Genomic DNA, 26,268 nt, shown 5'->3' with positions numbered 1-26,268 from the left:
GGATATTTCCTAGTTGATGCTACTTGTGTAGTTGAATATACTGGATATGTCCTAGTTGATGCTACTTGTGTAGTTGTATATACTGGATATGTTCTAGTTGATGCTACTTGTGTAGTTGTATATACTGGATATGTCCTAGTTGATGCTACTTGTGTAGTTGAATATACTGGATATGTCCTAGTTGATGCTACTTGTGTAGTTGAATATACTGGATATGTCCTAGTTGATGCTACTTGTGCAGTAGGTGATCTTTGGAAGGATCAAAACTTCATTTGTAGTTGTACATACTGGATATGTCCTAGTTGATGCTACTTGTGTAGTTGAATATACTGGATATGTCCTAGTTGATGCTACTTGTGTAGTTGTATATACTGGATATGTCCTAGTTGATGCTACTTGTGTAGTTGAATATACTGGATATGTCCTAGTTGATGCTACTTGTGTAGTTGAATATACTGGATATGTCCTAGTTGATGCTACTTGTGTAGTTGAATATACTGGATATGTCCTAGTTGATGCTACTTGTGTAGTTGTATATACTGGATATGTCCTAGTTGATGCTACTTGTGTAGTTGAATACACTGGATATTTCCTAGTTGATGCTACTTGTGTAGTTGAATATACTGGATATGTCCTAGTTGATGCTACTTGTGTAGTTGTATATACTGGATATGTCCTAGTTGATGCTACTTGTGTAGTTGAATATACTGGATATGTCCTAGTTGATGCTACTTGTGTAGTTGTATATACTGGATATGTCCTAGTTGATACTACTTGTGTAGTTGAATATACTGGATATGTCCTAGTTGATGCTACTTGTGTAGTTGTATATACTGGATATGTCCTAGTTGATACTACTTGTGTAGTTGAATACACTGGATATGTCCTAGTTGATACTACTTGTGTAGTTGTACATACTGGATATGTCCTAGTTGATACTACTTGTGTAGTTGTATATACTGGATATGTCCTAGTTGATGCTACTTGTGCAGTAGGTGATCTTTGGAAGGATCAAAACTTCATTTGTAGTTGTACATACTGGATATGTCCTAGTTGATGCTACTTGTGCAGTAGGTGATCTTTGGAAGGATCAAAACTTCCTCTGTAGTTGTATATACTGGATATGTCCTAGTTGATGCTACTTGTGCAGTAGGTGATCTTTGGAAGGATCAAAACTTCCTCTGTAGTTGTATATACTGGATATGTCCTAGTTGATGCTACTTGTGCAGTAGGTGATCTTTGGAAGGATCAAAACTTCCTCTGTAGTTGTACATACTGGATATGTTCTGTTTTTAAGCCCCTGAAATCTCAAGGTGTGCTTTGTCCATGATGACCTTCATGTAAGTTGCAGATTGAATTCTGCAAAGTCAGATTTGTTCATGACCATAAAACAAGAAGTCAGTTTGCCAAGAGAAATGGAAAGAACCATTGTGAAAATTCATAGGCAATTGAACTGTTTGATGTGAAGTCATGGGCAGGTTGGTTGTAGTAGCTATCACATCATACTGTTGTAGACATGCTGCTAAATGACATTACTTCTTTTCAGAAACAGGGGCGGTCGGGTAGCCTAGTGGGTAAAGCGTTCGCTCGTCACGCCGAAGACCCGGGTTCGATTCCTGACATGGGTACAATGTGTGAAGCCCATTTCTGGTGTGCCCCGCCGTGATATTGCTGGAATATTGCTAAAAGTGGCGTAAAACCATACTCACTCACTCACTCACTCACTCTTCTCAGGAACTGATGTACGGAGACCTTTGCATTGATTTTTGTACTTGCAATAATATCCTATAGCTACATTACAAGATACAGGAGTACTGTTGAGTAAGGACCAGGGGATGAAGGGGCCTGAGAGAGCCTGGACTTTTTTGTGACACTTCCGAAAACAGACAGGATGCCATAAGTGAACGACAGTAGAGAACAGTGTAGAAAAGTTTATGTATAACAAGGCAATTAAGTGTTAAGAGTACTTGATTAAAGGAACTTGATTTTTCTTGCACCAGGTACACTTTGACATGAAAACCTAGACAAGACCTGGTTGCACCCAAGGCCAATAAATGTATCAATAGTGAAACAAGAGACATGATAGATGCATAAACTAGTTTTAAAATCTCAGACCTCAGTTTGATGATGTCAAGCCCAGGAAAGCATAACAAATTACACATACCATATTCAATGCAATAAGCGCCTGGGTGCCCTCAAAATTAGAAATAGGGGGCTCTTATTAGAAAATAATTTTGGTGAGAAAAAAAAACAGAGTTGAAAGATTGTAAATTTCTGGGTTTATGTACCTGAAATGATACAAAAGAAAAGTCTGTGCGTATTATACAGGACAGATATATTTTTCCAGAATTTAATTGCCCATATATAACACACGAGTCTTGTGAACATTGATCAGTCGGAATGGGTGCTAATTGGGATTGTTCACTAGCCAATATATTAGCAAATATCGCCGTGGGCGCTTATTAGAGCGGGGCACTTATTACGTCGAATTCAGTAACACAGGGATTAATGATGCAGTACGGTACACAAATCTTTGAGGTGTTGAATGTGTTCAAAGATTGTGTTGAAAAGTAAGGGTCAGTCGGACACATTTGAATTATATTCCATGCACTTGGTGCATGTAGACATAAATGTTAGGCTGCCAGTAGGCAGCTCTGGTGCATGTTTTGTAGTTAAATCGAGCCCTGGTTAACTTTGTAATAAAAGAGTACGTAATTACGACAACATGTACATGTACATTGATGCATTAGGATGCGTGTTGGGTTCACATGTTTTCGGATGTTCCAGGCAGTTTTGTACTTGCATTTACCGTTTCGGACACACACAAATGTTTTGAGATAACTGAAAATTCAACGCATCCAATATAACTTTTCGATGATGATGATAAAAAATTTGAAGGTATTTGCAAGAATAAACACTCAGTTTAACACAGCTGCTAATTTGATGCATCAAAGTCTGACACAACAGTATTCAACTGTATATACTAACATGCATTAAAAGTGTGCAAGGAATTCTTCTCCACTCTGTACTAATGCTACTGGATCACGGCTTCCTTTAAATATTGGTTGTTTTTGTCTGCACTTTATGATTTTTCAGTTTGTTGATTTGTGTGCAATTTCATGGTTTCCTTCATACATTACATATTCAATGTGACATGCGGTACTAGAGGCACATGCCATCTTGTTTTCAGGCTTGAGTGGAAGGTGATCATGACATCCAAAAAGGCATCAGTGTTTACTGTTAGTATCTGGGTGATTCTCCATCGATTTCTCATCTACGTAATAACTGTGACTATGTGTTTGTCAGACACTAAACAGTACCTGACACCAGCTCGGATATTTTCGGGAATGGCGTTCCTGATGATTGTGGCGCACAATGTTGTTGGCTTCGGAACAATGGCAGTCCGAAACCATGGGGAGTTTCTCACCTCCTTAAGAAGGATAACGGTAAGGAGGAAGCAGCCTGTCTTCTAACACTGACTCTGTAAAACTACCAGCGATGCTGACACTCTGACTCTAGTTTTGCTGACCCTAGTGATGCTGACTCTCTGACCCTAGTGATGCTGACACTCTGACCCTAGTGATGCTGACATTCTGACTCTAGTGTAATGCTGACACTGTCCCTAGTGATGCTGACTCTCTGACCCTAGTGATGCTGACATTCTGACTCTAGTGTAATGCTGACACTCTGACCCTAGTGATGCTGACATTCTGACTCTAGTGTTGCTGACCCAAGTGATGCTGACACTCTGACCTAAGTGATGCTGACACTCTGACTCTAGTGATGCTGACACTCTGACCCTAGTGATGCTGACCCAAGTGATGCTGACACTCTGACCCTAGTGTTGCTGACATTCTGACCCTAGTGATGCTGACCTAAGTGATGCTGACGCTCTGACCTAAGTGATGCTGACACTCTGACTCTAGTGATGCTGACACTCTGACCCTAGTGATGCTGACCCAAGTGATGCTGACACTCTGACCCAAGTGATGCTGACCCAAGTGATGCTGACTCTCTGACCCTAGTGATGCTGACTCTCTGACCCTATAGTGATGCTGACACTCTGACCCTAGTGATGCTGACTGTCTGACCCTAGTGATGCTGACTCTCTGACCCTAGTGATGTTGACTCTCTGACCCTACTGGTGCTGACCCTCTGACCCAAGTGATGCTGACACTCTTACCCTAGTGATGCTGAAACTCTGACCCTAGTGATGCTGACTCTCTGACCCTAGTGATGCTGACTCTCTGACCCTAGTGATGCTGACTCTCTGACCCTACTGGTGCTGACTCTCTGACCCTAGTGATGTTGACTCTCTGACCCTACTGGTGCTGACACTCTGGCGAGGTTTTTCACAATAAAATCTATAGACAAAGAAGAAGAAAGAGTCTGGCCTTGGAAAGTAGAGAGCAGGGTTGGACAAATATCTGATAACATCTGATATTGAAACATTTATCTTAATAGATATTTAGATCTAACTGCTATTGCAATGTATCTATGCACATAAATCTATAATACACTAACTGCTTTGACACTTTCAACATTGTAAGTTTAATACCAGTTATAAATGACCTATATATGCATGAATGTAGTTTTTACACTCACTGGAAACGGTATCGCCATTATGATGAGATATTATTGCCATCCCCTTTTCCTGGTAAATGTTTTCATAAGTTTCGATTTTATGGTATATTAACATTAATTTCACCTTCCACCCACGATTACAGTTATCCCCCCTGCTATCGCGGGTCTCGGGGTCCAAGTACGACCCCCCCCCCCCCCCGCGTTATTCCAATTATGTAATGAAGGTTGGGTAATAGTTCAACTAACGAGGACACGAATATGGGTATGCACACTTGAAGACATGTGCATAAATGTGCATGGTAACGATAGAAAAATTGATGTGTGTTTGTGATGGCATTTTTCTTCGAGGACAATCACTCTTTTGTAAAGTTTATGTAGCCCGTTACATTCGTCACCACTCGCCCCTTTCCGTAACCTGCAAGAAGACTCGTCCCCCTATCGATGAGTGTTATGTGCGAAAATACGACAAACCAATCAGAATGCACGTATGATTTCAAGTTCTTGATTATACACTGTATATATCTAAAAATATACCCAAGACACAGTTAAATGTGTTCAATCATACTGTATAATTCCGCACGTCCCGATGTACTTTAAATTGCATCTGAAATATATATTATATATAGTTGTTTTTTTGTGAACCATACGCCACGAGTTGACAATTGTTAAAAGGTATGCTGTTTGCGCTAAGACGGAACTCAGTCGCAAAAATGGCCATGAGAGGGGCACGAGTCGCTATTCGGCTTGTCCCGGAATAACACGAGTTGGTCACAAATGAGCCAGTTATTGTTGACTGCAGGGACTGCTGGGACTTTCAGAACGCAAATATGGTTTATACATGTATAAAATATTTTTTAACTGCTTGTTTACTTTAGTCAGCGCTAATTTACAAACAACTCGCTGGCTGGACATCAGCCATTTTCTAAATGAAGACACTATGCATGATTTTCTCGACAAATAAGCCAGTTTAACACAATTTCAGACAGCAAATTTTTATACTGGTGTTAATAACATGTGGGGTGGATATTAAAAACAAATCTTACAATATGACTCCGTAGAGGTGCCAGTTGCATGCTAATTTCAACACACAGTATAATGTCTGTTGATAAAATGTGTACACCCATTGCTGTAATAATAGCCACATACTAACCTCACATGCACACCACTAATCACTTGTATGTTCTCACATCAAAAATAAGAATGATTTTTTCCAGTATGAAATATTTTACTTTTATGATCACTTTTCTGCTAATTGCTCAATTGATATTGAAAACATGAATACTGTAAATCGTGAAATTAATGCGTCTCCAAAAGAATGAGACCACTGAACCCTAGCCAAAAATGCGACTCAATATGAATGCGACACCCCCACCCTGAAGAAATTGTCCTCTGTCAGGTGTACAGTAGAATCCTCACCTTAATCCAACCTTACATTAATCCAATCACACACCAAATAGCACCGCTTATTAGCGCTGAGTAGAGTACGTCCGCTAAAACAATACATGCACGCTGGCTCGTGTCGGCCTTTGATGCAGTCTCAAAGAACAAAGACACCATTTTGAGTGGGTGGCGTCTGTCTGGACTTGCAGGTGTGATCAGTGATGACGTAAGTGAGTAGAACTCTTGTCTTGACCCCAGCAGTGACAATTCACAAGATGTAATAAGTGTTTGAATGACATTGTTTATACACTTGTTACAAGTGTGGCTCAATAAACAGTGACGTGGAATACATAGTTGTTTGTTTTCAGCGTATATCCAAGTTGGTATTTCTGTTATCCAAAATGTCTTATTGTTGATATAAATGCGATGTTAAATAATACGAGCAAAGACCACTCACATTTTTTGCATTTAATTCACGCTTGCGTTAATTTCAAAATTTAAAGTAATAAGTCTGTGCTAACAAGCTGTAAGTGTCTGTCTTAGCAGAATGTTCCCAGTCTGTGTTGAGCTGTGCTAACAAGCTGTAATGTTCCCGGTCTGTGTTGACCTGTGCTAACAAGCTGTAATGTTCCCGGTCTGTGTTGAGCTGTGCTAACAAGCTGTAATGTTCCTGGTCTGTGTTGACCTGTGCTAACAAGCTGTAATGTTCCCGGTCTGTGTTGACCTGTGCTAACAAGCTGTAATGTTCCCGGTCTGTGTTGACCTGTGCTAACAAGCTGTAATGTTCCTGGTCTGTGATGACCTGTGCTAACAAGCTGTAATGTTCCCGGTCTGTGTTGACCTGTGCTAACAAGCTGTAATGTTCCTGGTCTGTGTTGAACTGTGCTAACAAGCTGTAATGTTCCTGGTCTATGTTGACCTGTGCTAACAAGCTATAATGTTCCCGGTCTGTGTTGACCTGTGCCAACAAGCTGTAATGTTCCCGGTCTATGTTGACCTGTGCTAACAAGCTGTAATGTTCCTGGTCTATGTTGACCTGTGCTAACAAGCTGTAATGTTCCCGGTCTGTGTTGACCTGTGCTAACAAGCTGTAATGTTCCTGGTCTGTGTTGAGCTGTGCTAACAAGCTGTAGTGTTCCTGGTCTGTGTTGACCTGTGCTAACAAGCTATAATGTTCCCGGTCTGTGTTGACCTGTGCTAACAAGCTGTAATGTTCCCGGTCTGTGTTGACCTGTCCTAACAAGCTGTAATGTTCCCGGTCTGTGTTGACCTGTCCTAACAAGCTGTAATGTTCCCGGTCTATGTTGACCTGTGCTAACAAGCTGTAATGTTCCTGGTCTGTGTTGACCTGTGCTAACAAGCTGTAATGTTCTCGGTCTGTGTTGACCTGTGCTAACAAGCTGTAATGTTCCCGGTCTGTGTTGACCTATGCTAACAATCTGTAATGTTCCTGGTCTGTGATGACCTGTGCTAACAAGCTGTAATGTTCCTGGTCTGTGTTGAGCTGTGTTAACAAGCTGTAATGTTCCCGGTCTGTGTTGACCTGTGCCAACAAGCTGTAATGTTTCTGGTCTGTGTTGACCTGTGCTAACAAGCTGTAATGTTCCCGGTCTATGTTGACCTGTGCTAACAAGCTGTAATGTTCCTGGTCTATGTTGACCTGTGCTAACAAGCTGTAATGTTCCCGGTCTGTGTTGAGCTGTGCTAACAAGCTGTAATGTTCCCGGTCTGTGTTGAGCTGTGCTAACAAGCTGTAATGTTCCTGGTCTGTGTTGAGCTGTGCTAACAAGCTGTAGTGTTCCTGGTCTGTGTTGACCTGTGCTAACAAGCTATAATGTTCCCGGTCTGTGTTGACCTGTGCTAACAAGCTGTAATGTTCCCGGTCTGTGTTGACCTGTCCTAACAAGCTGTAATGTTCCCGGTCTGTGTTGACCTGTCCTAACAAGCTGTAATGTTCCCGGTCTATGTTGACCTGTGCTAACAAGCTGTAATGTTCCTGGTCTGTGTTGACCTGTGCTAACAAGCTGTAATGTTCTCGGTCTGTGTTGACCTGTGCTAACAAGCTGTAATGTTCCCGGTCTGTGTTGACCTATGCTAACAATCTGTAATGTTCCTGGTCTGTGATGACCTGTGCTAACAAGCTGTAATGTTCCTGGTCTGTGTTGAGCTGTGTTAACAAGCTGTAATGTTCCCGGTCTGTGTTGACCTGTGCCAACAAGCTGTAATGTTTCTGGTCTGTGTTGACCTGTGCTAACAAGCTGTAATGTTCCCGGTCTATGTTGACCTGTGCTAACAAGCTGTAATGTTCCTGGTCTATGTTGACCTGTGCTAACAAGCTGTAATGTTCCCGGTCTGTGTTGAGCTGTGCTAACAAGCTGTAATGTTCCTGGTCTGTGTTGAGCTGTGCTAACAAGCTGTAATGTTCCTGGTCTGTGTTGACCTGTGCTAACAAGCTGTAATGTTCCCGGTCTGTGTTGACCTGTGCTAACAAGCTGTAATGTTCCCGGTCTGTGTTGACCTGTGCTAACAAGCTGTAAGTGTCTGTCTTAGCAGAATGTTCTCAGTCTGTGTTGACCTGTGCTAACAAGCTGTCAGTGTCTGTCTTAGCAGAATGTTCCCGGTCTGTGTTGACCTGTGCCAACAAGCTGTCAGTGTCTGTCTTAGCAGAATCTTCTCAGTCTGTGTTGACCTGTGCTAACAAGCTGTCAGTGTCTGTCTTAGCAGAATCTTCTCAGTCTGTGTTGACCTGTGCCAACAAGCTGTAAGTGTTTGTCTTAGCAGAATCTTCCTGACCTGTGCTAACAAGCTGTCAGTGTCTCAGAATGTTCCTGGTCTGTGTTGACCTATGCCAACAAGCTGTAAGTGTTTGTCTTAGCAGAATCTTCCTGACCTGTGCTAACAAGCTGTCAGTGTCTCTCTTAGCAGAATGTTCCTGGTCTGTGTTGACCTGTGCTAACAAGCTGTAAGTGTTTGTCTAGAAATAGTTTTGGTACACAGAATTACCATGACAACCCTTTAGAGAATGTAGCTGTAGCAAGTGTACGCTGAATTACCATGACAACCCTTTAGGGAAGAAGCTGTAGCAAGTGTACACTGAATCACCATGACAACCCTTTAGAGAATGTAGCTGTAGCAAGTGTACACTGAATTACCATGACAACCCTTTATAGAATGTAACTGTTTCAAGTGATCACTACAACATGCCTCGCTTGGCTTTAGATAGATAAATTCAACTGTGACACAATTTTGATTAAAATCTACGCAGCAATTTAAAGGGACTTTTCTGGGGTATTCAGAAACTGTCTGAAGACTTTTGAAGTACAGCAAGTGTTGCTAATGAAGAGTTATTTTCCTTCACCCTAATAAATTTCAGATAGCAGTTTCCACTTTGTAACTGGCATATTTATTAATGTGTAAGGAATTAATTTCAATCAACAAAGTCTCCTCTGCTCCTAATATCCTGTTCGCGCGTCACGCTGAAGACCCGGGTTCGATTCCTGACATGGGTACAATGTGTGAAACCCATTTCTGATGTCCCCCGCCATGATATTGCTGGAATATTGCTAAAAGTGGCGTAAAACCATACTCACTCACTCCCTCACTGTATATATGCTTATAACGAACTACGGTTATAACGAACTAATATTAAAGGTCCCTCTGAGTTTGTTATTACCGTAGTTTACCATATTTTAATCCTGATACATTTCTAGACTGCTCTGTAATCTTGGTTTCAGACAGGAATGGAAAATAATAACCAAATCTAAACAAGCGTCAGTGTTCACGCTTTCCGTGTGGGTGATTCTCCATCGGTTTCTCACCTACGTGATTGTCGTTACCATGTGTGTCACGGACACCAGACAATATCTGAGACCAGCGCCCTTGTTCTAGGGAGTGGTGTATTTGGCCATCTTGTCACACAATATCATTGGTTGTGGGACAACGTGTGTACAAAATGTGGCCGAGTTTTACATTGCTGTTCGTAGGATTATGGTAAGGTTTTGTTTGTAAATTCTGCATATTTGAGATGTCTGTTGAGCATTTTCAGTTCAGTTTAATCTATATCTTTGTCATGATAATGGCTGACTTTTGTTAAGAACCTCCAAGGACTTGAAACTTTCACGATCAAGATGATATTACAAAACTGGAAGTGTTTCAAGAAGTCCAGTCATATTTCATCTCGGAGATCAATGGAATGTGATGGAAATTAGAATTAGCTGCAGAGCATATTGGGATCTTGTTTCAGAGAGTAGATTAAACACTTGTTGGTGATAACTGGAGACCTGATATCCTTGAAATTAACTTTACACCAAAATAGTTCCTTTTAGGACTTAGCCAATGTCAAGTGATGAATTTATTGCAACACAGCTGCCTATCATCATGATTGAGCAAGAACACAACACAAGTGCCGTATGTCTTGATTGAGCAGGAACTTACAACACAAGTGCCTTATGTCATGATTGAGCAAGAACACACAACACAAGTGCCTTATGTCATGATTGACCAAGAACACACACAACACAAGTCCTCACTTCATGATAGAGCAAGAACACACAACACAAGTCCTCACTTCATGATTGAGCAAGAACACACAACACAAGTGCCGTATGTCATGATTGAGCAGGAACACACAACACAAGTGCTGTATGTCATGATTGACCAAGAACACACAACACAAGTGCCGTATGTCATGATTGAGCAAGAACACACAACACAAGTGCCGTATGTCATGATTTAGCAAGAACACACAACACAAGTGCCGTATGTCATGATTGAGCAAGAACACACAACACAAGTGCCGTATGTCATGATTTAGCAAGAACACACAACACAAGTGCCGTATGTCATGATTGAGCAAGAACACACAACACAAGTGACGTATGTCATGATTGAGCAAGAACACACAACACAAGTGCCGTATGTCATGATTGTGCAAGAACACACAACACAAGTGCCGTATGTCATGATTTAGCAAGAACACACAACACAAGTGCCGTATGTCATGATTGAGCAAGAACACACAACACAAGTGCCTTATGTCATGATTGAGCAAGAACACACAACACAAGTGCCGTATGTCATGATTTAGCAAGAACACACAACACAAGTGCCGTATGTCATGATTGACCAAGAACACACAACACAAGTGCCGTATGTCATGATTTAGCAAGAACACACAACACAAGTGCCGTATGTCATGATTTAGCAAGAACACACAACACAAGTGCCGTATGTCATGATTGAGCAAGAACACACAACACAAGTGCCGTATGTCATGATTTAGCAAGAACACACAACACAAGTGCCGTATGTCATGATTTAGCAAGAACACACAACACAAGTGCCGTATGTCATGATTGTGCAAGAACACACAACACAAGTGCCGTATGTCATGATTTAGCAAGAACACACAACACAAGTGCCGTATGTCATGATTGAGCAAGAACACACAACACAAGTGCCGTATGTCATGATTGTGCAAGAACATGCAAAACTAGTGCTTACTTCATGATTGATATAGTTGGTTTATTGAGTCTAGCAACAACTACAATGTGCAGGAAATAGTGACACATGGGAATCTCTTCTCTGTTGAAGCACAATCCATGGCCCCATATGGCATGGTGTTGCTGGGGCCATGGCCCCATATGGCATGGTGTTGCTGGGGCCATGGCTCCATATGGCATGGTGTTGCTGGGGCCATGGTGTTGCTGCATAACTGAAGACATCATGGGTGTTCCTGTGTTGAATCAGTATTGGTGTGCCGCCAACATTTTGTGTGATCAGTAATCATAAGCTCTGAATCCATATGGGAGGTTTTGTTTGTGGTGGTTTAAAGTCGAGAGTGTTTGCCTTTAGGATATGAAGTTTCTGGACAACCTCAACTAATCTCAGTGACTGTTGTGTGATAACACCTTATGTTAGGGCTAGGGTTGAAATTTTATTTCTTGTTTTCTTGTCAGTAAACATGTTAGTTTTTACTGAGGACAAGAGTTAGTTTGTGTTCAGTCAGTAAACAAGTTAGTTTTCATTGAAGACAAGAGTCAAGTAGCTTGTGGGTTTCAGTCAGGACTCCTGGGACTTGCGTCATGAGCAGTTTCTTCTTTGAGAGACACTGAGTAGGTTGGATATGTCTGCAATTATGTTGAAATCTGTTAACTAGTTGTTGCTCACTGCAGACTTGTCCAGATACAGTTGACACATGAGGCTGGCTCAGATGGTATGAATAAACTACTGTTAAACTGAGATTTTGGTGCAAAACTAACTCATAACCACTTAGTTTTTAACTTTCTCAATACCACAAAATATACTCACTGGAAACTATTTACACAAATATCAGTCAAGTTAGTGCTTTATGCCTTTGCCATGTTATTATCCTAATTCCTAATTAAGCTTGTATATCTAACTCAAGTTATTTACCATGCCTTGAAGTAACCACACCTGCCAGTCTTCACAAAAGCTCAGTCATTAACTGCTTTGCACATTGGCACATGTTAACTAAAGGGAAGTTACTCTGTAAGGGTAATAGCAAATTACCTCCCCTTGCCTCATTATGTCATATGTAATTACCAAATTTGTTTTGGTCGATAGACACATTTATTTGTGTTAGCGTCCTCATATACCTGTTTCATTATTTGTATATTACTCAACTTTTGACAGGGATACAGACATTTTTCATACTCATTACTGGTTGATGTATGTTTGAATTTGAAATGATCTTCCTGAGACGAAACAGTTCGTCAGTAGACAACAATTAGCTCTTACTTTAGGCATTTGGGGAAGTTGTTGTAGAAATGACAGGTAGGTGGTTGTCATCATCAACTTGATTTAGATTTTTTGGCGCCATCCATGCACGATCTCAGCCTATTAAGAAAAGAAACGTGGGGATTTTTCAAGCAGATGTAAAAAGTGTAATGTTGGATGATTACTGTTATATTTTCCATTCAGTGCTCCTTATGATGGAAATGTGATTAATACCTTTTGTTATTGCAACTAGAAACAACATAGTATGGTAACAATTACTTTTGTTTTTCTATTTGCACGTCAGAAACTAAATGGATTTTGCAGAGCCCAATGTATTGTACGATGTCTGACCTGTGCCTTTATGCTATAACTATAATAGTTCAGAAAATTAACATGTACTACTTTATTACACAATGTATATGAATTCAGCAAACTTGATATCTTGAACAATAAAACTATATCCCAATCAAAAGTTGAGTGGTATGGATGTCTCATAGAGTTCATGTTTGTGCAAGAAAATGTGAAAACAAATTTAATTATGTGACATTTACCAGCATATATATGAAATGTCTCAACATGTTGCTGCCACTTGCTATAAAAGGGGCAGTCGGGTAGCCTAGTGGTTAAAGCATTTGCTCGTCACGCCGAAGACCCGGGTTCGATTCCCGACATGGGTACAATGTGTGAAGCCCATTTCAGGTGTCCCCCGCCGTGATATTGCTGGAATATTGCTATAAGCGGCATAAAACCATACTCACTCACTCACTTGCTATAGAAGGCGCCTATCTTGGAGTCAATGGTTTCAGTGTCTGCTGTGTGACCAGTACATGCATGGGTGACCAGTACATGCATGGGTGACCAGTACATGCGTGGGTGACCAGTACATGCGTGGGTGACCAGTACATGCGTGGGTGACCAGTACATGCATGGGTGACCAGCAGGGACGACCACAACACCCTCGGCACATTATTCGCCACTACCCTGATGGTGTTTTTCTTAATCAAATGCTCTCACTAATTAACCTGATAACTACATGTAATAATGTGAAATGTTGAGATTCATGTTGACAGGTTTCATATCCCAGCTTCCATTCGACCATGCTAATTCCTCTCGGCCATGTTTTCAGAAATTTCTGTGTCTGGAGGAGCTGGATGAGAGCTCACTGGTGGAGAAGTCCGAGGATCATGACAGACCCCCAGTTGACCGGTGTTTTGTCAACATTGATAATGTGACAGCCAAGTGGGATAAGGTATGATGGACACCCAGTTGACCAGTGTTTTGTCAATATTGATAACGTGACAGCCAAGTGGGATAAGGTATGACGGACACCCAGTTGACCAGTGTTTTATCAATATTGATAACGTGACAGCCAAGTGGGATAAGGTATGACGGACACCCAGTTGACCAGTGTTTTGTCAATATTGATAACGTGACAGCCAAGTGGGATAAGGTATGATGGACACCCAGTTGACCAGTGTTTTGTCAATATTGATAACGTGACAGACAAGTGGGATAAGGTATGACGGACACCCAGTTGACCAGTGTTTTGTCAATATTGATAACGTGACAGACAAGTGGGATAAGGTATGATGGACCCCCAGTTGACCAGTGTTTTGTCAATATTGATAATGTGACAGCCAAGTGGGATAAGGTATGATGGGCACCCAGTTGACCAGTGTTTTGTCAATATTGATAATGTGACAGCCAAGTGGGATAAGGTATGATGGACACCTAGTTGACCAGTGTTTTGTCAATATTGATAACGTGACAGCCAAGTAGGATAAGGTATGACGGACACCCAGCTGACCAGTGTTTTATCAATATTGATAACGTGACAGCCAAGTGGGATAAGGTATGACGGACACCCAGTTGACCAGTGTTTTGTCAATATTGATAACGTGACAGCCAAGGGGGATAAGGTATGATGGACACCCAGTTGACCAGTGTTTTGTCAATATTGATAACGTGACAGCCAAGTGGGATAAGGTATGATGGACACCCAGTTGACCAGTGTTTTGTCAATATTGATAACGTGACAGACAAGTGGGATAAGGTATGATGGACCCCCAGTTGACCAGTGTTTTGTCAATATTGATAATGTGACAGCCAAGTGGGATAAGGTATGATGGGCACCCAGTTGACCAGTGTTTTGTCAATATTGATAACGTGACAGCCAAGTGGGATAAGGTATGACGGACACCCAGTTGACCAGTGTTTTGTCAATATTGATAACGTGACAGCCAAGTGGGATAAGGTATGATGGACACCCAGTTGACCAGTGTTTTGTCAATATTGATAACGTGACAGCCAAGTGGGATAAGGTATGATGGACCCCCAGTTGACCAGTGTTTTGTCAATATTGATAACGTGACAGCCAAGTGGGATAAGGTATGATGGACACCCAGTTGACCAGTGTTTTGTCAATATTGATAACATGACAGCCAAGTGGGATAAGGTATGATGGACCCCCAGTTGACCGGTGTTTTGTCAATATTGATAACGTGACAGCCAAGTGGGATAAGGTATGATGGACCCCCAGTTGACCAGTGTTTTGTCAATATTGATAACGTGACAGAGCATTATCACCATGTGGATAAGTTTAATATCTTTAAAAAAATAAAAATTTCAGAATGTGGATCAAAATACACTGGACAAGATCTCTGCCAGTGTGAAGGCCGGTGAGCTGCTTGCGGTGATTGGCCCTGTTGGGGCAGGCAAGGTGGGTTAGAACTGTGATAGGCCCTGATGGGGCAGGTAAGGTGGGTTAGAGCTGTGATAGACCTGTTGGGGCAGGCAAGGTGGGTTAGAACTGTGATAGGCCCTGATGGGGCAGGTAAGGTGGGTTAGAACTGTGATAGGCCCTGATGGGGCAGGCAAGGTGGGTTAGAACTGTGATAGGCCCTGTTGGGGTGGGCAAGGTGGGTTAGAACTGTGATAGGCCCTGTTGGGGCAGGTAAGGTGGGTTAGAACTGTGATAGGCCCTGTTGGGGCAGCTAAGGTGGGTTAGAACTGTGATAGACCTGTTGGGGCAGGCAAGGTGGGTTAGAACTGTGATAGGCCCTGTTGGGGTGGGCAAGGTGGGTTAGAACTGTGATAGGCCCTGTTGGGGCAGGTAAGGTGGGTTAGAACTGTGATAGGCCCTGTTGGGGCAGGTAAGGTGGGTTAGAACTGTGATAGGCCCTGATGGCGCAGGCAAGGTGGGTTAGAACTGTGATAGGCCCTGTTGGGGTGGGCAAGGTGGGTTAGAACTGTGATAGGCCCTGTTGGGGTGGGCAAGGTGGGTTAGAACTGTGATAGGCCCTGTTGGGGCAGGTAAGGTGGGTTAGAACTGTGATAGGCCCTGTTGGGGCAGGTAAGGTGGGTTAGAACTGTGATAGGCCCTGATGGCGCAGGCAAGGTGGGTTAGAACTGTGATAGGCCCTGTTGGGGTGGGCAAGGTGGGTTAGAACTATGATCGGCCCTGTTGGGGCAGGCAAGGTGGGTTAGAACTGTGATACACCTGTTGGGGCAGGCAAGGTGGGTTAGAGCTGTGATAGGCCCTGTTGGGGCAGGTAAGGTGGGTTAGAACTGTGATAGGCCCTGTTGGGGCAGGTAAGGTGGGTTAGAACTGTGATAGGCCCTGTTGGGGCAGGTAAGGTGGGTTAGAACTGTGATAGGCCCTGTTGGGGCAGGCAAGGTGGGTTAGAACTGTGATAGGCCCTGTTGGGGCAGGTAAGGTGGGTTAGAACTGTGATAGGCCCTGTTGGGGCGGGTGAAGTGGGTTAGAACTGTGATAGGCCCTTTTGGGGCAGGCAAGGTGGGTTAGAACTGTGATAGGCCCTGTTGGGGCAGGTAAGGTGGGTTAGAACTGTGATAGGCCCTGTTGGGGCAGGTAAGGTGGGTTAGAACTGTGATAGGCCCTGATGGCGCAGGCAAGGTGGGTTAGAACTGTGATAGGCCCTGTTGGGGTGGGCAAGGTGGGTTAGAACTGTGATAGGCCCTGTTGGGGCAGGTAAGGTGGGTTAGAACTGTGATAGGCCCTGATGGGGCAGGTAAGGTGGGTTAGAGCTGTGATAGACCTGTTGGGGCAGGCAAGGTGGGTTAGAACTGTGATAGGCCCTGATGGGGCAGGTAAGGTGGGTTAGAGCTGTGATAGACCTGTTGGGGCAGGTAAGGTGGGTTAGAACTGTGATCGACCCTGTTGGGGCAGGCAAGGTGGGTTAGAACTGTGATAGGCCCTGATGGGGCAGGCAAGGTGGGTTAGAACTGTGATAGGCCCTGTTGGGGTGGGCAAGGTGGGTTAGAACTGTGATAGGCCCTGTTGGGGCAGGTAAGGTGGGTTAGAACTGTGATAGGCCCTGTTGGGGCAGCTAAGGTGGGTTAGAACTGTGATAGACCTGTTGGGGCAGGCAAGGTGGGTTAGAACTGTGATAGGCCCTGTTGGGGTGGGCAAGGTGGGTTAGAACTGTGATAGGCCCTGTTGGGGCAGGTAAGGTGGGTTAGAACTGTGATAGGCCCTGTTGGGGCAGGTAAGGTGGGTTAGAACTGTGATAGGCCCTGATGGCGCAGGCAAGGTGGGTTAGAACTGTGATAGGCCCTGTTGGGGTGGGCAAGGTGGGTTAGAACTATGATCGGCCCTGTTGGGGCAGGCAAGGTGGGTTAGAACTGTGATACACCTGTTGGGGCAGGCAAGGTGGGTTAGAACTGTGATAGGCCCTTTTGGGGCGGGTGAAGTGGGTTAGAACTGTGATAGGCCCTGTTGGGGCAGGCAAGGTGGGTTAGAACTGTGATAGGCCCTGTTGGGGCAGGTAAGGTGGGTTAGAACTGTGATAGGCCCTGTTGGGGTGGGCAAGGTGGGTTAGAACTGTGATAGACCTGTTGGGGCAGGCAAGGTGGGTTAGAACTGTGATACACCTGTTGGGGCAGGCAAGGTGGGTTAGAACTGTGATCGGCCCTGTTGGGGCAGGCAAGGTGGGTTAGAACTGTGATAGGCCCTGTTGGCGCAGGCAAGGTGGGTTAGAACTGTGATACACCTGTTGGGGCAGGCAAGGTGGGTTAGAACTGTGATACACCTGTTGGGGCAGGCAAGGTGGGTTAGAACTGTGATAGACCTGTTTGCGCAGGCAAGGTGGGTTAGAACTGTGATAGACCTGTTGGCGCAGGCAAGGTGGGTTAGAACTGTGATAGACCTGATGGCGCAGGCAAGGTGGGTTAGAACTGTGATAGACCTGTTGGCGCAGGCAAGGTGGGTTAGAACTGTGATCGGCCATGTTGGGGCAGGCAAGGTGGGTTAGAACTGTGATAGACCTGATGGCGCAGGCAAGGTGGGTTAGAACTGTGATAGGCCCTTTTGGGGCGGGTGAAGTGGGTTAGAACTGTGATAGGCCCTGATGGCGCAGGCAAGGTGGGTTAGAACTGTGATAGACCTGATGGCGCAGGCACGGTGGGTTAGAACTGTGATAGACCTGTTGGCGCAGGCAAAGTGGGTTAGAACTGTGATCGGCCATGTTGGGGCAGGCAAGGTGGGTTAGAACTGTGATAGACCTGATGGCGCAGGCAAGGTGGGTTAGAACTGTGATAGGCCCTTTTGGGGCGGGTGAAGTGGGTTAGAACTGTGATAGGCCCTGATGGCGCAGGCAAGGTGGGTTAGAACTGTGATAGACCTGTTGGCGCAGGCAAGGTGGGTTAGAACTGTGATAGGCCCTGTTGGGGCAGGCAAGGTGGGTTAGAACTGTGATAGGCCCTGTTGGGGCAGGCAAGGTGGGTTAGAACTGTGATAGGCCCTGTTGGGGCAGGCAAGGTGGGTTAGTGCTGTGATCGGCCCTGTTGGGGCAGGCAAGGTGATTATTGAATGCAGAAGTTTGTGCTGCAATACTGTGTTATTTTTCTCTGTTTGTCTTTTTCCTTAATCCCTGGTGTACCTTTCATATCACTTCCCTTCTATTACAGTCCTCGCTGCTTATGTCTATTCTTGGTGAGCTACCAACATCAGAAGGGAAGATTCAGGTCAAGGGCAAGATTGCCTATGTGTCTCAGCAGCCTTGGGTGTTTTCAGCAAGTGTGCGGCAGAATGTGACGATGGGGGAACTATTTGATGCAACTCTATATGAAAAGTCTCTGCGTGCTTGTGCTCTCAAGAAGGTAGGGGAAATGCAAACGATCAAAGTTTCAATTCAGAAAAATAATTACAGTAAACTACGTTTATAACGAAACACTCTTATAACGAACTGACGGATATAACGAACTTACTTTTTTGTCCCGACTATTTGCTGTAGTTATGCTGTATATATGCTTATAACGAATTCCGGTTATAACAAACTAAAATTAGAGGTCCCATTGAGTTCGTTATAACCGTAGTTTACTGTACAACTTTGTAAAATTAGGCTACCTCTAATTCGGAGGTAATCTTGTAGTATCTGCCTTATCTTGTCTCTTCTTCATCGTTCTGTGAATTATGAAGCCTCTCATCACTTGGAAATCTGATAAACTAAATCAATAGAAAATGATCAAATGTACAATTATATTTTTTGCAAGGTCAAACATGCACGGAATAAATTCAGAATTTTGTTTTCTCTCCATGAAGGTAATCAATTAAAATCAATTATTTTCAAGGTGTTCTTAAAACAAACACGATACGAAGTAATTAAGAACATGTCCATTCTGTGTGCCATTTGTGTGTGTACAGGATGTTGGGATTATGCCGCACGGTGACAGCACCCGGATTGGTGACCGAGGGGTCAGCTTAAGTGGAGGTCAGAGGGCAAGGGTGAACCTGGCCCGGGCTCTCTACACCGATGCTGACATCTACCTCCTGGATGACCCACTCAGTGCTGTAGATGCTGCCGTGGGACGCCACATATTTGAAAAGTAACATTTTCTAGATATCACTCAGAAAGAAACTATATCGTCTAAAACTAATGCTGTCCAGTGTGAAATGTTGATTTGATTCGCTGCTGATTTTCTCTGGATAGTGAGTGAGTGAGTATGGTTTTACGCCGCTTTTAGCAATATTCCAGCAATATCACGGCGGGGGACACCAGAAATGGGCTTCACACATTGTACCCATGTCGGAAATTGGACCCGGGTCTTCGGCGTGACGAGCGAACGCTTTAACCACTAGGCTTCCCAACTGCCCCTTCTCTGGATAGTATGTTAGGCAGTGTTCACAAATACTCTGAAGGCCACTGATGAAGGCTGTGTTTAACTGTAGTCATACAAACTGAAAGTAGTAAAACTGATTTTACCCGCATGTACTCTATATTATATTCCCAGATGTTGATTGCTAAACATCCGGTTCTTTCTCTTTGTGTTGAGTGATAATTTCGTTCTTACCTCTTGCTGTAGTCCTAAAATCTTTCATTCTCCAAACATTCTAAACAGATTTATATTGGGTGAAACTGACTTTACCCGCATGTACTCTATATTATCTTCCCTCAGATGTTGATTATTAAACATTCTAAACAGACTTATATTGGGTAAATGATTTATGAGCACTGTCAGATTTAGGCAAATAATTGCACCTTCCTGTGGCGAACATACATGCACAGAAACAATGCCTGATAGGTGTTGTCAACTTCAGTAAACATTTGCAAGTTAGGCAGTGAGAAAAAGCAGCAATCATCCTTTCACTAACACCAAGTTAATATTCCAAAATTCCTGCAAGTTATATGCATGCATTGTGCTCCCTGCTGCTAATGATCCTGAAAGATTGGACTGTTCAGTCTTTGAAAGGAATTTAGAAGCGATACACATCAGGAAGAGCATTTATGGATGTCAGCTTCTATATTATGAGGAACACAACGTTTCGGAGTATATCATTCACCTGATGAAGGAGTGAGTACATACTCTGTAACGTTGTGTTCTTCATAAGAAAGAAGTTGATGTCCATAAATTCTCTTCCTTATGCTTAGACTGTTGTTGTGCACTGTGTCATCTTGTCTACCTTTTGTTCTGCACTGTCATCTTGTCTACCTGCTGTTCTGCACTGTGTCATCTTGTCTACCTGTTGTTCTGCAGGTGTATCCAGGGTACACTCAAGAAGAAGCCACGGATCCTGGTGACTCACCAGGTGCAATACCTCAAGGAGGCAGACCAGATCCTCATCCTCAAGGAGGTGAGTCTCCATGGACCTGTCATACCCATTCACCTCGTCATCACATTTTACTAATCTCAGTTACTATGTTTGTCGTAAGAGGCAACAAACGGGATTGGGTGGTCAGGCTGGCTGACTTGGTTGATGCATGTCATCATATCCCAATTGTGTGGATGGATGCTCATGAAGTCAATCACTGGATTGTCTGGTTCAGATTTGATTCTTTACAGACCGCTGTCATACAGCTGGAATATTGCTGAGTGCGACTTCAAACATACAAACTAACAAACAATCAGTAAGCAGGATTCCTAATCTCTATTTCCTTGGTTGATTAAATTATTAGCTCACCAGGTCCAAAGGACCAAGGTGAGCTTATGCCATACTGTGGCGTCCGTCGTCCGTTTGTCGTTCGTACGTCAACAATTTATTCAAACAACTTCTTCTTCTGAACCACTAATTGGAAGTTAACGAAATTTGACTAGAAGCATCCCTAGGTGGTGGGGCTTCAAAACTGTACAAATGGTGTGGGCTGACAGTAAAAATATATTGCAGTATTATATACATGTACAATGTACAATGCAAATGTATATTTTGTCATGATTGCGTAAATATCCAGGTGAGCGATACAGGCCCCATGGGCCTCTTGTTATATCTACGTGGTCTTACGGCTGTGAAAAGTGGCATTGAATGTTGCCCCTCATACTGTACTGAACATGTACCTAGCTACATAGATCTTGATCTGTTGGCTCATTCTCGTCAAGGAGGCACAGCTGGCCCAGTCGTCTAAGGCGCCGTGATTCGCTGCACAGAGTTGCATCCCTTGGGCACGCCAGAAACCTGTTATTAACCTCGAATTATGTTTTTAGGTTTGTCAGCACCATACCCGTGCTCGTGGGTTTCAACGAAGTGGTAAACGTCTGAGACCTGCATCACTTCGAGCTTTCCTCCCACATTAAGCTGACACGCCGTAATTTGACTGGAATACTGTTAAAAGCGGCATTAAACCCAACTCACTCACACTCATTTTCCTCCAATCTGTTCAGGCTGGAGAGAGTTCGAAAGACTGTCTTGTGTATTCTGTTTGATGAAGAGCCATAAAATCTGAAATATGTTTTCACCCAAATAACGAAAATCTAAAGGAAAAGTTTGTAAAATGTGTCACTTGGGTAACTTGTTTAGTGTGGGTTCGAATTATGTTTTTAGGTTTGTCAGCACCATACCCGTGCTCGTGGGTTTCAACGAAGTGGTAAACGTCTGAGACCTGCATCACTTCGAGCTTTCCTCCCACATTAAGCTGACACGCCGTAATATGACTGGAATACTGTTAAAAGCGGCATTAAACCCAACTCACTCACACTCATTCTCCTCCAATCTGTTCAGGCTGGAGAGAGTATGAAAGACTGTCTTGTGTATTCTGTTTGATGAAGAGCCATAAAATATGAAATATGTTTTCACCCAAATAACGAAAATCTAAAGGAAAAGTTTGTGAAATGTGTCACTTGGGGAACTTGTTTAGTGTGTAAGACTGATATTAGCAAAGCACTTCACCTTGCAAACAGGGCATTTCTGCATAGTGAAAAACTGAGCTTGTGTTCATGTAATGACAGCTATTCCGTGACTGTATCTGCAGGGCAAGCTACTGGGTACAGGGACATTTGAAGAACTGTCCAAGTCGGGCATTGACTTTGCCTCCCTTCTGAAACACGATGATGAGGATGAAGATGACTCCGCGGTGATGTTGTTGCCTGACACCGTCTCCACCTCCCATGTCAACTTCAACGAGCTTGGGTCCTCTCTATCCCTCGCCTCCATTGCCTCAGACTTTGTGGTAAGGGTTCGGGGATGATTCACTGTAATTTCATCTATTCACTATTGGATGCTGGGCTGGCTGTGCCATGCCCAGATCACATCCTACAACTGATCTCCAAATAATTATCCATGTCACACAACCATATTTTTTAAAGAAAACCATTAGTCCTTCCACATTTTCACTAGCTCTGTAACTAGTTGTTTAGTGGTCATGTCTTTCCCTGAATAAGACAGTAACCCCGGTTAACAGGGGGCATCAGTTGCCCTAGTTAACAGGGGGCATTGGTAACCCGGGTCAACAATGGGCATTGGTAACCTGTCAACAGGGGGCATTGGTAACCCTGTCAACAGGGGGCATTGGTGTCCTCTGTCAACAGGGGGCATTGGTGTCCTCTTTCAACAGGAGGCATTGGTGTCCTCTTTCAACAGGAGGCATTGGTAACCTGTCAACAGGGGGCATTGGTAACCCTGTCAACAGGGGGCATTGGTAACCCTGTCAACAGGGGGCATTGGTAACCCTGTCAACAGGGGTCATTGGTAACCCTGTCAACAGGGGGCATCAGTTGCCCTAGTTAACAGGGGGCATTGGTAACCTGGGTCAACAATGGGCATTGGTAACCTGTCAACAGGGGGCATTGGTAACCCTGTCAACAGGGGGCATTGGTGTCCTCTGTCAACAGGGGACATTGGTGTCCTCTTTCAACAGGAGGCATTGGTGTCCTCTTTCAACAGGAGGCATTGGTAACCTGTCAACAGGGGGCATTGGTAACCCTGTCAACAGGGGGCATTGGTAACCCTGTCAACAGGGGGCATTGGTAACCCTGTCAACAGGGGTCATTGGTAACCCTGTCAACAAGGGGCATTGGTTACCCTGTCAACAGGGGTCATTGGTAGCCCTAGTTAACAGGGGGCATTGCTAACCTGTCAACAGGGGCATTGGTAGCCCTAGTTAACAGGGGCATTGGTAACCCTAGTTAACAGGGGCATTGGTAACCTGTCAACAGGGGCATTGGTAACCGGGTCAACAGGGGGCGTTGGTAACCCTGTCAAAAGGGGCATTGGTAACCCTGTCAACAGGGGGCATTGGTAACCCTGTCAACATGGGGCATTGGTAACCCTGTCAACAGGGGCATTGGTAACCCTGTCAACAAGGGGCATTGGTAACCTGTCAACATGGGGCATTGGTAACACTGTCAACATGGGGCATTGGTAACCCTGTCAACAGGGGTCAACAGGGAGCATTGGTAGCCCTGTCAACAGGGGGCATTGGTAACCCTGACAACAGGGTGCATTGGTAGCCCTGTCAACCGGTAACCCTGTAAACGGGGCATTGGTAACCCTGTCAACAGGGGGCATTGGTAACCCTGTCAACATGGGGCATTGGTAACCCTGTCAACAGGGGCATTGGTAACCCTGTCAACAAGGGGCATTGGTAACCTGTCAACATGGGGCATTGGTAACCCTGTCAACATGGGGCATTGGTAACCCTGTCAACAGGGGTCAACAGGGAGCATTGGTAGCCCTGTCAACAGGGGGCATTGGTAACCCTGTCAACAGGGGGCATTGGTAGCCCTAGTTAACAGGGGGCATTGGTAACCCCAGGGGGCATTGGTAGCCCTGTCAACAGGGGGCATTGGTAACCCTGACAACAGGGTGCATTGGTAGCCCTGTCAACAGGTAACCCTGTCAACGGGGCATTGGTAGCCCTGTCAACAGGGGGCATTGGTAGCCCTAGTTAACAGGGGTCATTGCTAATCCTAGTTAACAGGGGGCATTGCTAACCCTAGTTAACAGGGGGCATTGGTAACCCTGTCAACAGGGGGCATTGGTAACCCTGTCAACAGGGGGCATTGATAACCTCAGGGGGCATTGGTAGCCCTAGTTAACAGGGGGCATTGGTAACCCTGTCAACAGGGGGCATTGGTAACCCCAGTGGTTGGCCCATATGTCTGTGGCAGTTCCATCTGTCAGGCATGACAGGATCTTTTGATGGTGATTGTGTGTGGATTTCATGGAGTGGTAAACATCTAAGACCTGCGCCACTTCAGGCTTTCATCACACTGAAAGCTAGTGTGCTATAACATGAAGCTAAAACGATCTTCAGATGTATCAAATTAGACTCTATACTCTTTCAGCCAGAGAAAATTCAGGTCCAGGAAGAAGAGCAGAGGCAGGAAGGGACAGTTGGGTTCGGTGTCTACGTGAAGTATTTCAAGGCAGGCACTGGCATCTTCATGTTCATTCTGCTGGTGCTTCTCAACCTCCTAGCTCAGACTGCCTACATCATGAGTGACTGGTGGCTGTCCAGGTGGTAAGTGTAGTCTGTGAAATCTTGTTTCTTCCCCTGGTATCACTAGATCAGAAGGATATGGCTTTGTTCTCACTGCATGCTACTCTCTCTGTCAGGGCCGCACTAGACCAGCAGGATATGGCTTTGTTCTAACCACACACAACTCTCTCTCTCTGTCAGGGCCGCACTAGACCAGCAGGATATGGCTTTGTTCTTACTGCATGCTACTCTCTCTGTCAGGGCCGCACTAGACCAGCAGGATATGGCTTTGTTCTAACCACATGCTACTCTCTCTGTCAGGGCCGCACTAGACCAGCAGGATATGGCTTTGTTCTAACCACACACTACTCTCTCTGTCAGTGTCGGGGCCGCACTAGACCAGCAGGATATGGCTTTGTTCTAACCACACACAACTCTCTCTCTCTGTCAGGGCCTCACTAGACCAGCAGGATAGGGCTTTGTTCTAACCACATGCTACTCTCTCTCTCTGTCAGGGCCTCACTAGACCAGCAGGATATGGCTTTGTTCTAACCACATGCTACTCTCTCTGTCAGGGCCTCACTAGACAAGCAGGATATGGCTTTGTTCTAACCACACACAACTCTCTCTCTGTGTCAGGGCCTCACTAGACCAGCAGGATATGGCTTTGTTCTAACCACACACAACTCTCTCTGTCAGGGCCTCACTAGACCAGCAGGATATAGCTTTGTTCTAACCACATGCTACCCTCTCTGTCAGTGTCGGGGCCTCACTAGACCAGCAGGATAGGGCTTTGTTCTAACCACACACAACTCTCTCTGTCAGAGCCTCACTAGACCAGCAGGATAGGGCTTTGTTCTAACCACATGCTACCCTCTCTCTCTGTCAGGGCCTCACTAGACCAGCAGGATATGGCTTTGTTCTAACCACATGCTACTCTCTCTCTCTGTCAGGGCCTCACTAGACCAGCAGGATAGGGCTTTGTTCTAACCACATGCTACCCTCTCTCTCTGTCAGGGCCTCACTAGACCAGCAGGATAGGGCTTTGTTCTAACCACACACAACTCTCTCTGTCAGGGCCTCACTAGACAAGCAGGATATGGCTTTGTTCTAACCACACACTACTCTCTCTGTCAGGGCCACACTAGACAAGCAGGATATGGCTTTGTTCTAACCACACACTACTCTCTCTCTCTGTCAGGGCCACACTAGACAAGCAGGATATGGCTTTGTTCTAACCACACACTACTCTCTCTCTCTGTCAGGGCCACACTAGACCAGCAGGATAGGGCTTTGTTCTAACCACACACTACTCTCTCTCTCTGTCAGGGCCTCACTAGACCAGCAGGATATGGCTTTGTTCTAACCACACACTACTCTCTCTGTCAGGGCCACACTAGACCAGCAGGATAGGGCT

The 26,268-nt window shown here is 44.5% G+C and overlaps 2 protein-coding genes across 2 annotated transcripts in view; both read left to right on the top strand.

The window, feature by feature from the left end:
• The window catches only part of LOC139448567 (mitochondrial fission 1 protein-like), a 168,828-nt gene that overhangs the window by 133,844 nt on the left and 8,716 nt on the right, over window positions 1-26,268 (top strand). The gene's annotated exons all lie outside the window — the stretch shown is intronic.
• LOC139448763 (ATP-binding cassette sub-family C member 4-like) overlaps window positions 12,753-26,268 on the top strand; it is a 30,547-nt gene continuing 17,031 nt past the window's right edge. Inside the window, exons 1-9 of the mRNA XM_071230300.1 lie at window positions 12,753-12,759; window positions 13,773-13,951; window positions 14,742-14,822; window positions 15,332-15,421; window positions 18,631-18,822; window positions 19,367-19,548; window positions 20,698-20,794; window positions 22,404-22,601; window positions 24,718-24,893. Of these exons, the coding sequence (XP_071086401.1) occupies window positions 12,753-12,759; window positions 13,773-13,951; window positions 14,742-14,822; window positions 15,332-15,421; window positions 18,631-18,822; window positions 19,367-19,548; window positions 20,698-20,794; window positions 22,404-22,601; window positions 24,718-24,893 (1,202 nt within the window). The remainder of the gene's footprint in view (window positions 12,760-13,772; window positions 13,952-14,741; window positions 14,823-15,331; window positions 15,422-18,630; window positions 18,823-19,366; window positions 19,549-20,697; window positions 20,795-22,403; window positions 22,602-24,717; window positions 24,894-26,268) is intronic.

Source organism: Haliotis cracherodii, unplaced genomic scaffold (genome assembly GCF_022045235.1).
Source record: "Haliotis cracherodii isolate W230 unplaced genomic scaffold, xgHalCrac1.p SCAF_7, whole genome shotgun sequence".
Taxonomy (NCBI): domain Eukaryota; kingdom Metazoa; phylum Mollusca; class Gastropoda; order Lepetellida; family Haliotidae; genus Haliotis; species Haliotis cracherodii.
Note: the sequence above shows the minus strand (reverse complement) of the source record. Positions and strands in the feature narration are given on the sequence as shown.